The following is a 13,314-nucleotide window of genomic DNA, read 5'->3' as shown; positions in this document are numbered from 1 at the left end:
CCTGTTCGTAAATCTAATCTGGCTTTCCAATAAAAATAAATAAATCTTTAAAAATGACATTGATGAAAATACTTAATCTGAATGCCAAGTTTACTGCGCTTAGAAGATTGGTAGTTTCAAAATAGAACCATGCTAGCTTGTGTTTTTCATTGGACCTCAGGTAAATGCTGCAAAGAGAAACACTGGGTTGAAGGAGGCTTTCTTATGCTTTCTGCTCTCTGTGGAGGTGGTAGTGTCTTGTGAAGGCAAGAAATGTCATTGGGTTTTCTTATGTTCAGACTTAGATGAACTTGCCTCCTAGAGAGATTTTGTCATGTTTGTACGTTGGATCAAAATGTGACAGAAGTCATGTTAAATATCTTAACACTATAGGGAAATTTTGAAATTTTTTTTTAAGATTGATTTATTTTTATTACAAAGTCAGTTATACAGAGAGGAGAGACGGAGAGGAAGATCTTCCGTCCAATGATTCACTCCCCAAGTGAGCCGCAACAGCCTGTGCTGCACCGATCCGAAGCCGGGAACCAGGAACCTCTTCCAGGTCTCCCACACGGGTGCAGGGTCCTAAGGCTTTGGGCCGTCCTCAACTGCTTTCCCAGGCCACAAGCAGGGAGCTGGATGGGAAGTGGAGCTGCCGGGATTAGAACCGGCGCCCATATGGGATCCTGGCGCGTTCAAGGCGAGGACTTTAGCCTCTAGGCCATGCTGCCGGGCCCGGGAATTTTTTAAATTTACCTCATTTTATAGAAACCCCCCACATATTAGTGTTTGAGATATACTGTATACTCAGTATCGTAAAAAGATTAGCTTGTTTTCTGTTTATTGTTAGTCTGTAAAAAATTGCTGATACAACAGTATTCAAAAAGTTTGAGGTGACATTTCACACCATTCCAATTTACACTTTACTACTCTGAAATCTATTAATCAGTTTCTCTTTGTTGGGAGGAGCTATCATGGGAATTAAATTGCAAAGTTGTTATTGTAAATTACACAATTCAAAAGAGTAAGAATGTGGGTGTAGTTAGCGTCATTTCTTTGCCAAATATGGAATGTAAGTGCCTGAAATAATGTTAATCCTCCAATTTTTTGTTTCTAGAAACGTCGACTTGAACACAGTAAAAATGTAAATACAGAAAAGTTAAGAGCCCCTGTTATCTGTGTACTTGGACATGTGGACACAGGAAAAACAAAAATTCTGGATAAAGTAAGGAAATATTGTACCGTTCATTGTTGCTTATAGGATATCTAGCGCTTATAGTTGAACACATGAATTTCTGATTTCTTACTGCTCTTCTGTGTTTTTCCATATCAAAAATACTGATATGTATTCACTGTCTTGTAGCTTCGTCATACACATGTACAGGATGGTGAAGCAGGTGGAATCACCCAGCAAATTGGAGCCACCAATGTTCCCCTGGAGGCTATTAATGAACAGACTAAGATGATTAAAAATGTAAGTATATTGTATATATATTTTATTCTCTAAGAAAAAGTGAGTTACAAGGCAATGTAACAAAATGAACAGATATTGTAACAGACCCCTGCCATTCAAAATTACTTATCTGTTCCTTCACCCTAATTGGCTTTAGATCTTTTCTTCTTAATGGAGTATATGTGGTAAGAGTTCTCTCATTTCATTTTCTTCTTTTTCTCCCATAGGCAATCACTGTTTGTCATTCTGTTCTGTATTTTAACTGTTGCTGCAGATACTCATATGTTCATGCCTTTTTTTTTTTTTCAATTTTTGATGATGTTCACATAGTTGACTAGGGTGATAAAGGTCAAGGGTTAGAGGAAAGTGGGTGAGACCATTGTTTCCATATTTTTTTTGCCTTCCTGTATCTAGGGGAAGGGGGGAGCTAAGGGGAGAAGCCACATCTAGCCTCCCAACCACCTCTGTACCCTGGAATGTGGGGGACAGTCATCCAGTGTCATCCTAGTGTCCCCAATGTGTGGCATGCTTGGAGGGTCTCGCTGAAGTGGTTTTCGTACTTCAATAGTTTTGAGTAGCTCGGATCTCACAGCTCCAAGTACGATGAACTCCTTCCAGGATCCACTGGCTGACGTAGTCCACCTTAGAGTCACCATTTTCCCAGATACTCACTGTCGACACTTGGCTGGAGCAGTTGATCAGTTTGTTCTAGTCTCCTTCCACTGTTTGGTGTACCAGATGTCCTCTACAGGCTCCAGTGGACTGCCATATCCTCCTGCATGTACACCTGGATATGCTGTCCACTGCTCCATCTGAGCCACTGAGGAGGCTCAGCTTTGACACATGCTCTCCACAGACAGACCATGAACCTGCAGTTTTCCCAATGGTTGGAGCCCTAAGTCCAGCAGTTCAATTGAGGAGGGGCTCCTCAAAGAAACTTCGTCTGAGGTGATCCCAGACCTAATTCTTGGGTGTGCTTGCCAATACAGGGTCTGGCTCAGTCTGTCACCCATATTAGTCCATGCACACTGGTGGTTGCAATAGCTGTCTCTAGCTCTGTCTCCTATGCAAACCAATGGGTATTGCAACCCTGTCTGATCTTGCCCACCACACACTTGGTCCTCACGCACACCAGTGGAAGCTGTGGCCCAACTGGAGCAACCCCAAGTAACCCCCACCAGGCGCCCCACCCCTGCCCTGATTCCTGTGCTTGAAAGTATGTATAGCAGGTTGATCTGGTCTGTCCCACATTCCATTCAGCTCTCGTTTGTCAATGGGCATTGAAGCCTAGTTCAAACCAACCAGTCCCATTCTCCAGCCCACATTTGTGTGAGCAGGTGCCACTCTATGTCTAGCCATGCCTGCCCCCATCCCTGTTTCTCATGCTCACCAGTGGGTCTGGCAACCTAAGAGAGAGGTGCCCATAGATTCCCTCTGGGCCCATTCCCACTCCCAGATCTTGCACTCTCTAGGTGGTTCTGCAGTTTAGCTTGACAGAATTTGTCCCTGGTGCTAGCACCTGCCAGCTGATGCTGTGGCAAAGCCCAACCAACCTGTACCTACTCTGGCCTCTGTTTGCACCAGTGGGTAGTCAGCTCAGCCTGGCTTTCCCCTTAACCCAGTCCACATGCAGGCAAACAGGTGTTGTATCACTGGCTAGCCTGGTTCGCCCCTGATCCCTCCTCTTATGCTCTCCAGTGGGAGTAATGGTCCTGCATGGGAGATTCCCACAGCTCCCTTGCTGGGATTCCGTTTCTTCCACCCCCACCCTGCCCCCCTGGTTCTCACGTGTGTTGGTTGAGTGATGGGGCCCAGCCTGCCATGACCCACTTCATGTCAGCATTTGTTAATGAGTGTTGTACCCTGGCCGGACCTGGTCCACCTCCAGTTTCAGCTCATAATGGTGGGGGCAACAGCCCATCCTAGCCCAGCCCAGCCCAACTGGCCACCAGTCCTTGCGCTACTATGACCTGGCTGGTCTTGGTGGTCCTACCCGGCTTGTCCCACACCCAGTTCTGGTTCTCAGATTTGCCAGCGGGTCATATGAACTGGCCCAGCCAGGCTCACCACCAGACTAGAGCTGAATGTATGCTGTAAGCTGGTCTGGGCTGCCCACAGCCTTGGTTCTTGTACTCAACTGAAGGGACTGTGTCCTGACAGAGGAGTTCCCGAAGGTCCTCCATCAGAAGCTCTCCCAGTGCCAGATCTCACACACACACTGGTGGGTCCATGGCCCTGACTGACTGGCCTGTATGCATCTGGTTCTTAGTGTTTGGTGCTATAGCCCAGCCTGTTCTACACCCACCCTTGTTCTCATGAGTACCATAGGATACTGGAGTGTAGCCTAGTCTGGTGAACCCCAGACCCAGTCTATACCCATGCTGAGGGACACTGCAGCCATGTCCAGACCTGGTTGCCACCCCCGTTCTAGCCCTTGTGCTTACCAGTGGGAACAACAACCCAACCGAGGTATCCCCTTAGCTCCCAAAGCAGGCCTATTCCCAGCCACAGATCTTGGGTGTGCCAGGGGTTGCTCTGACCCAACTTATAGCCCCTCACGTGTCTTAACCTTTGCCTTCGAATGTTCCATCCTGGCCTGACTTAGCCAGCCCCCAGACCGAACTTTGGCTGGCAGATGCTGGAACTTGGCCGTGCTCAGTCTGTTCCCTTCCCTAGTTCATGCAAACCAGTGGGAGTGATGGCTTAGCCCGGCGTGACCTGCATGCATTCCACTCTGGCTCCTGTGGGCTAAGTTTTGTTTGGCCCTGCCTGGTCCACTTCCTTCCAAAACCAACCCACATTTTCAGTGGTTGGAGCTACCTTGCCAGGCCTAACAAACACCCAGGCCTGAACCATGTGCTTACAAGTGGTAGCTATGGCCCACCAGGGGAGTTTCCCCTTTGCGCTATCAGACCCACTCCTAGACTCAGATCTCATGCTTGCCGGCAGGCGTTAAGCCCTTAACCCCTCATAGCCTGCCCTCTCCGTCCTGGCTTTTGCATGAGCTGGTGGGCGTTGTGGCCCAGCCCACTGCACAACCTGTTTCAGGATAAGCTAGCGGGTGCTGCAGGCCGGACCTACCCAGCCTTACTACCTGTGACTGTCGGCAGGTTCCATGGTCATACATAGCTCAACCCATCGCTACTCTCAGCTTTTAAGCTAACCAGTGGGACTTGCAGTTCCACAGGGTTATACCACATAGCCCCACAGAATCTACCCCTGGACCTAGTTCTCTTGTGTATTGGTTAGTGTCATGGCCCAGCCTAACATTACACATCCCTTATTCAGATACTCACTGGTGAGTCCTGCCAGACAGGCCCCCAGCCTTTGCTTGTGTGGGCTGGTGTGTGTTGTGGTCAGCAGTGTTCCATGCTAACCAGCCCAACTTAGGTCACCTGTGTGGACTGGTGCATTGATCTGACCCATAAAGGTCCATTTTGTATTTTACATTATTTAGCATAATATGGTGCCCCAGGATCGTTTGACACAGAAAGCCCAAGGCTCAACTGGGTCTTGTAAGAATTATGGGAATAACATTATTTTAGTTTTTGAATATTAAAGAATGATTGTGTAGGCTTACCGAGAAGGTCTTTTGGCCATGCACGTGAAATCCCTTGTTCAGAATTTTTTTGTTTTCCTTAAATATCTTGAATTTCCCATTTCTTGCAGTTATGCTGTTAAATTTGATCCAAATAGAATCTTCCTTATCTTACAAGATAGGTGAACTTTTTTTTTCCTCCTGCTGATTTCTCTGGTTTAATTTTCTAGTTATTTGGTACTGTCTTTCAGTATGTAATTACGGATTTTTTAGGACAGTTTTAAAATTGTTCCTTTCCAAATTTAAGTGTATTTTAAATGTGAACTCAGTATTAGTCATTAAAGGCATCATAACAGCTTAGTCCACCAGTTGCCAGAACTTGAAATTCTGTGTTATTTTAGGACATAAAGAGCAAGGTAATTATTAGTCCTGAGTTAAAGTTCTTGGGATAACCTTTATGTGACAATGTTAATTATTGTTTGTAGCAGAGACCAGAACTGAAAGTAGTTATGGCACTGAGTGCTTGTTGATTTAATGCCTCCAGAATGCACTTATGAAGCATTTTATGTTTGAATCATTTTGACATGGATCAGAATATAAAATTTCAAATCATTTGAAGATTAGCAGAAATGTAGATTATTCATGTGAAGAATCTGTATGAGATTTGTTGCATATGTTAGAGACTAAGTGAGATCTCCTGGAATGTTTCCAATTATTTATGTGCTTTTGTTCTGAAAATCAAGTGTTTTGCTTAGCATTTAAAAAAAATTTGATATTGTGTATATGGTTGAGAAGGATACATGCCCAAATGGAGCTCTGACTAGGGTGGGAAGTCATGGTATAGGGGAAAGTGGATGAGACCATTGTTTCCAGTTTCCTTTTTTTCCCTGTATCTGGGGAAAGCAGGGAGGAAGGGGAGAAGCCACACCCAGCATCTCAACTGGATCATTACCCGAGGATGGGGACAGGCAGACACCTGATGTCCTCCCAGGGTCCCTGATGCAGGCGTGCTCCTGGGGTACTGCTCAGGTGGTTTTGATACTTCTGAAATGCTGTTGATTTATTTCGTTGCTTTAAGGATAAGGAAATCCTTCTAATATCCATTGGCTGACAGCAGTTTACCTTAGAGTCTCCATTTGCTCAGATACTTGCTGTCAACTCTTTGTTGGGAGAGTTGTCGAATTTGTTCTGTCCTCCATCCTCCGCTGTGTTACTAGATGTCCTCTTCAGGTCCCAGTGGATTGCCATATCCCCTGCCCCATGCATCTGGGCATGCCATCCACTGTACCGAATAAGCAATTGTGCATTTATTCAACATTTTCTATCAATGTGTAAATTCCACTTCAGACATAGCTTTGGGATATTTTGGCACTGCAGAGAATTGTTGTAGCATTGGATCAGATAAACTTCCCAGAAGTGAGAACTGCCTCTTGCATGTCAAATTTTTAGACATAATCTCATTACTGCTCAGTTATTTATATCATAACTTAACAGTATGCTCGAATTTGAACCAAACCCTTGCTTTATGACCTTAATGGGATAGTTTTTCATTGCATTTTTGTGAAACAATGTGAATGAAAATACTAACCATCATATTATAACTCGTTGAGTTTATTTGGCAAAGATGTATTAAGTTTTCATGGTAGGGCTTTCATTGTTATGTCTTCATTAAACTCTACGTTTCTCCCATTGTCTTTAGTTTGATAGAGAGAATGTACGGATTCCAGGAATGTTGATTATTGATACTCCTGGGCACGAGTCTTTCAGGTAAGCTTTATGAGTCTCTTTTCAAATGGCTTAAAACCATGGCGTTCACAAGTTCGGTAGAGTCGTTGACGTTTGGGTGGTTACTTGAGGTCTGTGGTCCATGTACTTACCAAACTTTCTCTGCCTCATTCATGTAGGTGTTGAAAGAACACCTATTATGCAAAGCATATCCTGGCACATATCTGGCCTGTGTTTTGTGGATCTCAGTCCATATGAAATACATTTTTGTCCTTTGGAAATATTCTTTATCATGAAAGCATTTTGTTTATAAAATAGTAATATTAATTTCCAGAAATGAACTCTTTTCAAAAGAGGTCAGATCATTGTATCAGAGAAGCGTTTAGCAAGTTGAGGGCTAATGGCACATGTACAATTTAAAGATTTACTGATTTTTATTGAAAAGTCAGATATACAGAGAGGAGGAGAAACACTGAGGAAGATTTTCCGTTCGATGGTTCACTCCCCAAGTGACCGCAATGGCCGGAGCTAAGCAGAACCAAAGCCAGGAGCCAGGAACTTCTTTCCGAGTCTCCCACAGAGGTGCAGGATCCCAAGGCTTTGGGTTGTCCGTGACTGCTTCCCAGACCACAAGCAGGGAGCTGGATGGGAAGTGGGGTTGCTGGAATTATGACTGGTGCCCATATGGGATCCAGGAGCATTCAGGGCGAGGACTTTAGCTGCTACGCCACTGCGCCTGGCCCAGGTTTTATTTTGTATTGGGAAGGCAGATATACAGAGGAGGAGGAGACAGACAGAGGAAGATCTTCCATCTGATGATTCATTCCCTAAGCAGCCACAACAGCTGGAGCTTAGCTGCTCTGTAGCCAAGAGCCAGGAGCCTCTTCTAGGTCTCCTATGCAGGTGCAGGGTCCCAAGGCTATGGGCCGTCTTCGACTGCTTTCCTAGGCCACAAGCAGGGAGCTGGATGGAAAGAAGGATGGGCAGGACAAAAACCAGTGCCCAAATGGGATCTTGGTGCATGCAAGGCTATCACTTCAGGCACTAGACTACCACACCGGGCACATACAATTTAACATGTGTATAGTTGACCATGTGTATCCACAGTTTCTGCCTTCATTGATTCCACCTGCAGCAAATTACAGATATTTTTCCAAACCTTGTTTCTGAGGTGGGTGTTATGACATAGTAGTGCCTAGGGTCATGTCCTGCGTTTACTTGCAATCCAATTTTGTCTAAATACACCTTTGGAAGCTGGAAGCAGCAGAGCCTGGTTAAGTATCCTGCTGCCCCTGTGGGAGACCAGGTGGAGCTCTCTTGGGTTTGAGTTGGCCCAGCCTCTGTTGTGAGCAGTTAGGGAATGAGCCAGCAAATGGAAAATACCTTCTTTCCTCATCTTGACTGACGTTTCCCTTTTACTCCCTTTTTTTCTGTGTGCCTTTCAAACTTTGAAAACATTAAAAAATTAAGAATAGATGATAAAAGACCCCTGTGTGTTCATACTGAACATGCTAAGTTTTATTAACAAAGTTGCAACAGCCATTTTTATATATGTTTTATTAGGTAATGTGAGTAATCTAGAGATGATGAAAATGATTAGAAAGATGTTCTCAGAGTGTATTCAAAAGTTTACAGGAAGTGGAATTAGAGGATGTTTTTGAATGCAGAAGTTTTGAAATCCATTCATACAATTGGTCATCAACCTCGTGGAAAATGCATTTTTCACAAAGTTATGTCAGGATTTCAAAATGTATGTTGTTTTTATGTAAGGGTTTGGTGACTTTGGTGACCTTGGAAGGGGATGGGCCAGGATCCACCTCCCGTCGATACTAAAGAATAACTTTTCTTCTATTTGTTTAGATTTTATAAAGAAATTATATACTTTATGGAAAAAATTACTCTATTTTCTGCTTTTACATCTCTTACCTTATTTCAACAGTAACCTGAGGAACAGAGGAAGCTCTCTTTGTGACATCGCCATTTTAGTTGTTGATATAATGCATGGGTTGGAGCCCCAGACAGTTGAATCTATCAACCTCCTCAAATCTAAAAAGTGTCCCTTCATTGTTGCACTCAATAAGGTAAGCACTTCTTTCAAAATTGAATTGGTAAAACAAACTACATTTTTTTAACATTAAATGTGCTATAGCTAGCACAGACAATGGACTTCATAATAAGTGTACAGTTTAATGTGCCTTGATAAATTTAGCTGTTATTCAGAGAACAGATTGCTTCATATTTCCAGAAAATTGTTAATGCTCCTGTTTGTTTTCATGCATTCCCAGATAACTCTAGTCTTCTTTTTGTGATCCTTGACTAGTATTGCCATTTTCTGATTTTATAAATGAAATCAGAATATGTTGTGTTTTGAATTTGACATTTGTTGTTTCTCGTGTTATTACGGATGTATCATAGATTGTTCTTTTTTATTCTGAACTGTAACTCATTTTTCAGGAGTGGACAACTTCTTCCTATCAAGAACCATTTGGATTTTTGTAAAAACATTCTTGGACCATACAAAGTTATCAACTTAAAAATTAGCTGGCTATAGATTTATTGAATTTCTACACCCACCTTTGTTTGCCATGGCAGGGCCAAACCTAATGATTTCATAGGACTTACAGGGCCAGCAAGCTGGACATTCTCCACCTCTCAAATAATATGCATTGTTTGTCCAGTGAAGACATTTTGCTTGATTCAGTTTTCAGGTTATTTCAGGTTCAAGTTGCACATGTGTGTTTTCCTCTATATAGTTGAATGGTTATTTGTTTTAGTTTCCTTAAAAACTTATGAATAGCGTTGCGTCATGTAGTGTATATAAATGTTCAAGTTGATAAGCTCAACACATTTTTCCTCACAGACCCTACTGTTTTGCCTTTTTATCAGCATTGTGCAGGAGTTCCTTTATCTGGAATGGCCCACTATTCAGTGGGGAGGTACTGCCATGGATGTTCATGTTTCCATCCCATCCTGGTTCTTATCTTGCGCAGTGTTTCATGTGGGAGTCAGTGGATGGTGGTTCAAATACTTGAGTCCCTGCCACTCCAGGTGGGACCTGAGGAGTTCAGGGTTCCTGCCTTTCAGCCTGATCCAGCCTTTTGGTTGATGCTGTCTGCTTTGTACATGTTTGTGTTTTTGGCTCTTTACTTTTCAAAAATGTGAAAATTTTAAGAACAGCTTCGTTTCCTGGATGCCATTTGTCTACCTTTAGCCTTCTAATAGGTGTTTTATTATTTTGTTGTTGTTCAGTTGTTGTTTGCCTTGTGACTGATAATGTTGAGCAACTCTTCATGCCCTGACTCTTAGAGGTGGCAACATATCTGTCTCTTTGAACAACTTATTAAAAATCATTTTTATCACTGAATCTTTAATTTTTAAAAAATACTTATTACAGTGTTGAGGGGATTACAGACCCATGTGAGCCTGTGGTTCTGATTAAATGGGAGTGGGGGTTTGCAGGCAGGGAAAGGACTGGAATGAAGGTTTTCCCTCCTGTATCCATGGGGCAGGGCAGAAAGTGGGCCGCTGTGTGTTGGCACACCACATCAGTACTCTAAGATGGGGATGTTCTTTGAGGCCCATTGGGCCCTGATATGGGGAAGAATACTCAAAGGATGTTGCTTGAATGGTCTTGATTGTTCTGAGAGGTTCTTGGCTTTCTTCCTTGATAGATAAGAAATCTGTTCTAAGATCTGTTAGCTGTTGTTAACTACCTCAGTGTGACCCCAGACTTGGGTGTGTGTTGTAGAACCCAGCTTGGAGTGTTCAAACTGTCCTTTCCGTCTTTTGATGAGATATTCAGTCTACTGTTGGCTTATGTGAGCCATTTATGATATGTGGACATGAGGCTCTCCTTTCATGTTCATCTGGGTATGCTCTGTTTTTGCATGAGGGTCAGCCATTGTGAGTCTTCCTTGTGATCCACCCTATCTCAGCTCCATTGATTACCTGGAGGTCAGCGGCACGGTTGGTGGATGCCCCACCATCATGGTGGTGATGATGATGGTGGAGTGGCCCTGGCTGTCGTGCACCTGTGGTGGCTCTACGTGCAGTCTGCTCCCTTCTCCCAAGATCTTTAACAAGAGAATAGAATAGGCAACTATGCTGGTATACAGGCATAGTTTACACAGAATTAGCATTAACCAGGCCCACAATGCCCACCAGCTATTTGCTGCTTTTCTTCCAGCATTGTAACACTTGCCTAGGTACAAGGTAACCTAGGTAATCGTCTACAGTTGGGGTGCATTGCTGATTTTTTGTGAGTCTTTGTAGAGGAGATCTTCAGAAGGTTCATGAAAGTGCATGTTATCTTTTTTTTTTTTTTTTAAGATTTTATTATTATTGGAAAGCCGGATATACAGAGAGGAGGAGAGACAGAGAGGAAGATCCTCCATCCGATGTTTCACTCCCCAAGTGAGCCACAACGGGCCGGTACGCGCCAAACCGATGCCGGGACCAGGAACCTCTTCCAGGTCTCCCACGTGGGTGCAGGGTCCCAAAGCCTGGGGCCGTCCTCTCCTGCTCTCCCAGGCCACAAGCAGGGAGCTGGATGGGAAGTGGAGCCGCCGGGATTAGAACCGGCGCCCATATGGGATCCCGGGCTTTCAAGGCGAGGACTTTAGCTGCTAGGCCATGCCGCCGGGCCCAACATGTTATCTTTTATTTATGTTTTTGACTCCAGTTAAGTATTCCATGTTGACTCCAGTTAAGTATTCCAAATGGCACTGGAGCCATTTTCTGCTTCCCAGGCACTTAATCAGGAGGATGGATTGGAAGCAAAGCATCAGGGATTCAAGCCAGCACCCATAACAGGGTACCATGTTACAGGCACTGACTTAGCCCAGTGCACCAGCATGTGGGCTCCCATATTATCTTTTTAAAAGGATTTATTTATTTGAAAACTGGGAGAGAGGGACAGAGAGCGAGCTTCCATTTGTACGATTGTTTCCCCAATGCCAGCCACAGGCAGGATCCAGGATTCAGGAACTGGAGTTGCGTTTTGCACACAGGTGGCAGGAAGCCAGTTACTTGGTCCGTCACCTGCTGCCTCCTGGCTGCATTGGCAGGAAGCTGGAGTTGGGAGGCAAAGCTTGATCCCGGTATTACATCTGAGCATGTAACGTCGAATCTCAACACCTGACCTGCACATACAGCTTTTAACTTCGTTGTCTATGGACTCTTTGAAGCTGTTTCTTGCACAGCTCTTTTGTCAGTTTATTGCATATGACAGTTTTGTCCTCCAGAACTTTTTTTTTAATTGATTTCTATTGGAAAGGCAAATACAGAGAGGAGGAGAGACAGAGAGGAAGATCTTCCGTACGATGATTCACTCCGCACGTGACTGCAGTGGCAGGTGCTGCGCTGATCCGAAGCCAGGAGCTCTTCCAGGTCTCCCACGCGGGTGCAGGGTCCCAAGGCTTTGGGCTGTCCTCGACTGCTTTCCCAGGCTACAAACAGGGAGCTGGATGGGAAGCAGGGCTGCCGGAATTAGAACCAGTGCCCATATGGGATCCCTGCACGTGCAAGGCGAGGACTTTAGCCACTAGGCTATCACGTCGGGCCCCTCTGGAACTTTTTTTTAAATTTTTAACACATTTTATTATTATTATTTTATAATACAGTTTCATATTCCCTTATCCCCTCTCCAGTTCCCTCCCCCCCAGTTCCTCTATATCATTACTAACATATAGTTCTTCATACTCAGTCATATGTCCATCATTGCGGGCATAGACAATGGCAGAGAATCAGAATCCTATTGTCAAGATATAGTAAACAGTTTCATTTTAAGTCCATCTTTGTCTGGAAGTAGAAATGCATACCACACTACATCCTCACATCTGAATGTAAATCTCAATTTTGCAGCTACTGTACATCTCCTTAAATGAAAAGTCATGATTCAAAATCAACAATAGAAAGAAGAAATTTACAATGCCTGAAGTTAAATGACATGTTACTAGATATGACAGTCTCCATTACACAGCTGCTATACATCCCCTTAAGTGAAAAGTCATGATACAAAATCAACATCAGGGAGGAAAAAGAAGTTAACAACATCAAGAAGTTAAATAACATGCTACTAAATGACTAACGTGTAGCTGAAGAAATGAAAATCAAGAACCTTCTTGAAGAAAATGATGCCACTGTATGGTCTACGAGTCATTGAATGATTTAATCAGAAGAAAGTGTTTTGAAGAGATGAAACCAACAGAAAACAAAACCCATGCGATATAGTTTCCACTGATCTTTGTTGAAGTGTCTCTCCTCCGGACAGATGGATTTTGTTTTTTAGTCTAGTCTACTAATCTGTGACATTTGATTGAGTTTAAGCCATTTACATTCGGAGTTTAATATGTATGAGTGATACTTTGGTTCTGTCGTTTTAGGAGTGGGTTGTTCATTAGGTTAGTCTTCTGTTGTCATTTTACTGGGATGTTCTTCCCATTTGCCTTTGGTTTTGGTAGGTGCTGTTCCTCTTTTCGGTCAAGAGAACTTATTGAAGTATCATTTGTAGGGCAGGTTTGGAAGAGGCAAATTCTTTTAACTTTTCTTTACTGTGGAAGAATTTGATTTCATTTTCAAAGACAAAAGAAAGCTTTGCTGGATATGTTATCCTAGGCCG

The 13,314-nt window shown here is 43.6% G+C and overlaps 1 protein-coding gene across 2 annotated transcripts in view; it reads left to right on the top strand.

Moving 5' to 3' along the window:
* The window catches only part of EIF5B (eukaryotic translation initiation factor 5B), a 71,840-nt gene that overhangs the window by 42,095 nt on the left and 16,431 nt on the right, over positions 1 to 13,314 (top strand). For both annotated transcript variants that reach the window (XM_058667526.1, XM_058667527.1), the window contains exons 11-14: positions 1,097 to 1,204; positions 1,343 to 1,453; positions 6,670 to 6,737; positions 8,635 to 8,776. In XM_058667526.1, the coding sequence (XP_058523509.1) occupies positions 1,097 to 1,204; positions 1,343 to 1,453; positions 6,670 to 6,737; positions 8,635 to 8,776 (429 nt within the window). The remainder of the gene's footprint in view (positions 1 to 1,096; positions 1,205 to 1,342; positions 1,454 to 6,669; positions 6,738 to 8,634; positions 8,777 to 13,314) is intronic.

Source organism: Ochotona princeps, chromosome 8 (assembly GCF_030435755.1).
Source record: "Ochotona princeps isolate mOchPri1 chromosome 8, mOchPri1.hap1, whole genome shotgun sequence".
Taxonomy (NCBI): Eukaryota; Metazoa; Chordata; class Mammalia; order Lagomorpha; family Ochotonidae; genus Ochotona; species Ochotona princeps.
This window is presented reverse-complemented; position numbering and strand designations above follow the sequence as displayed.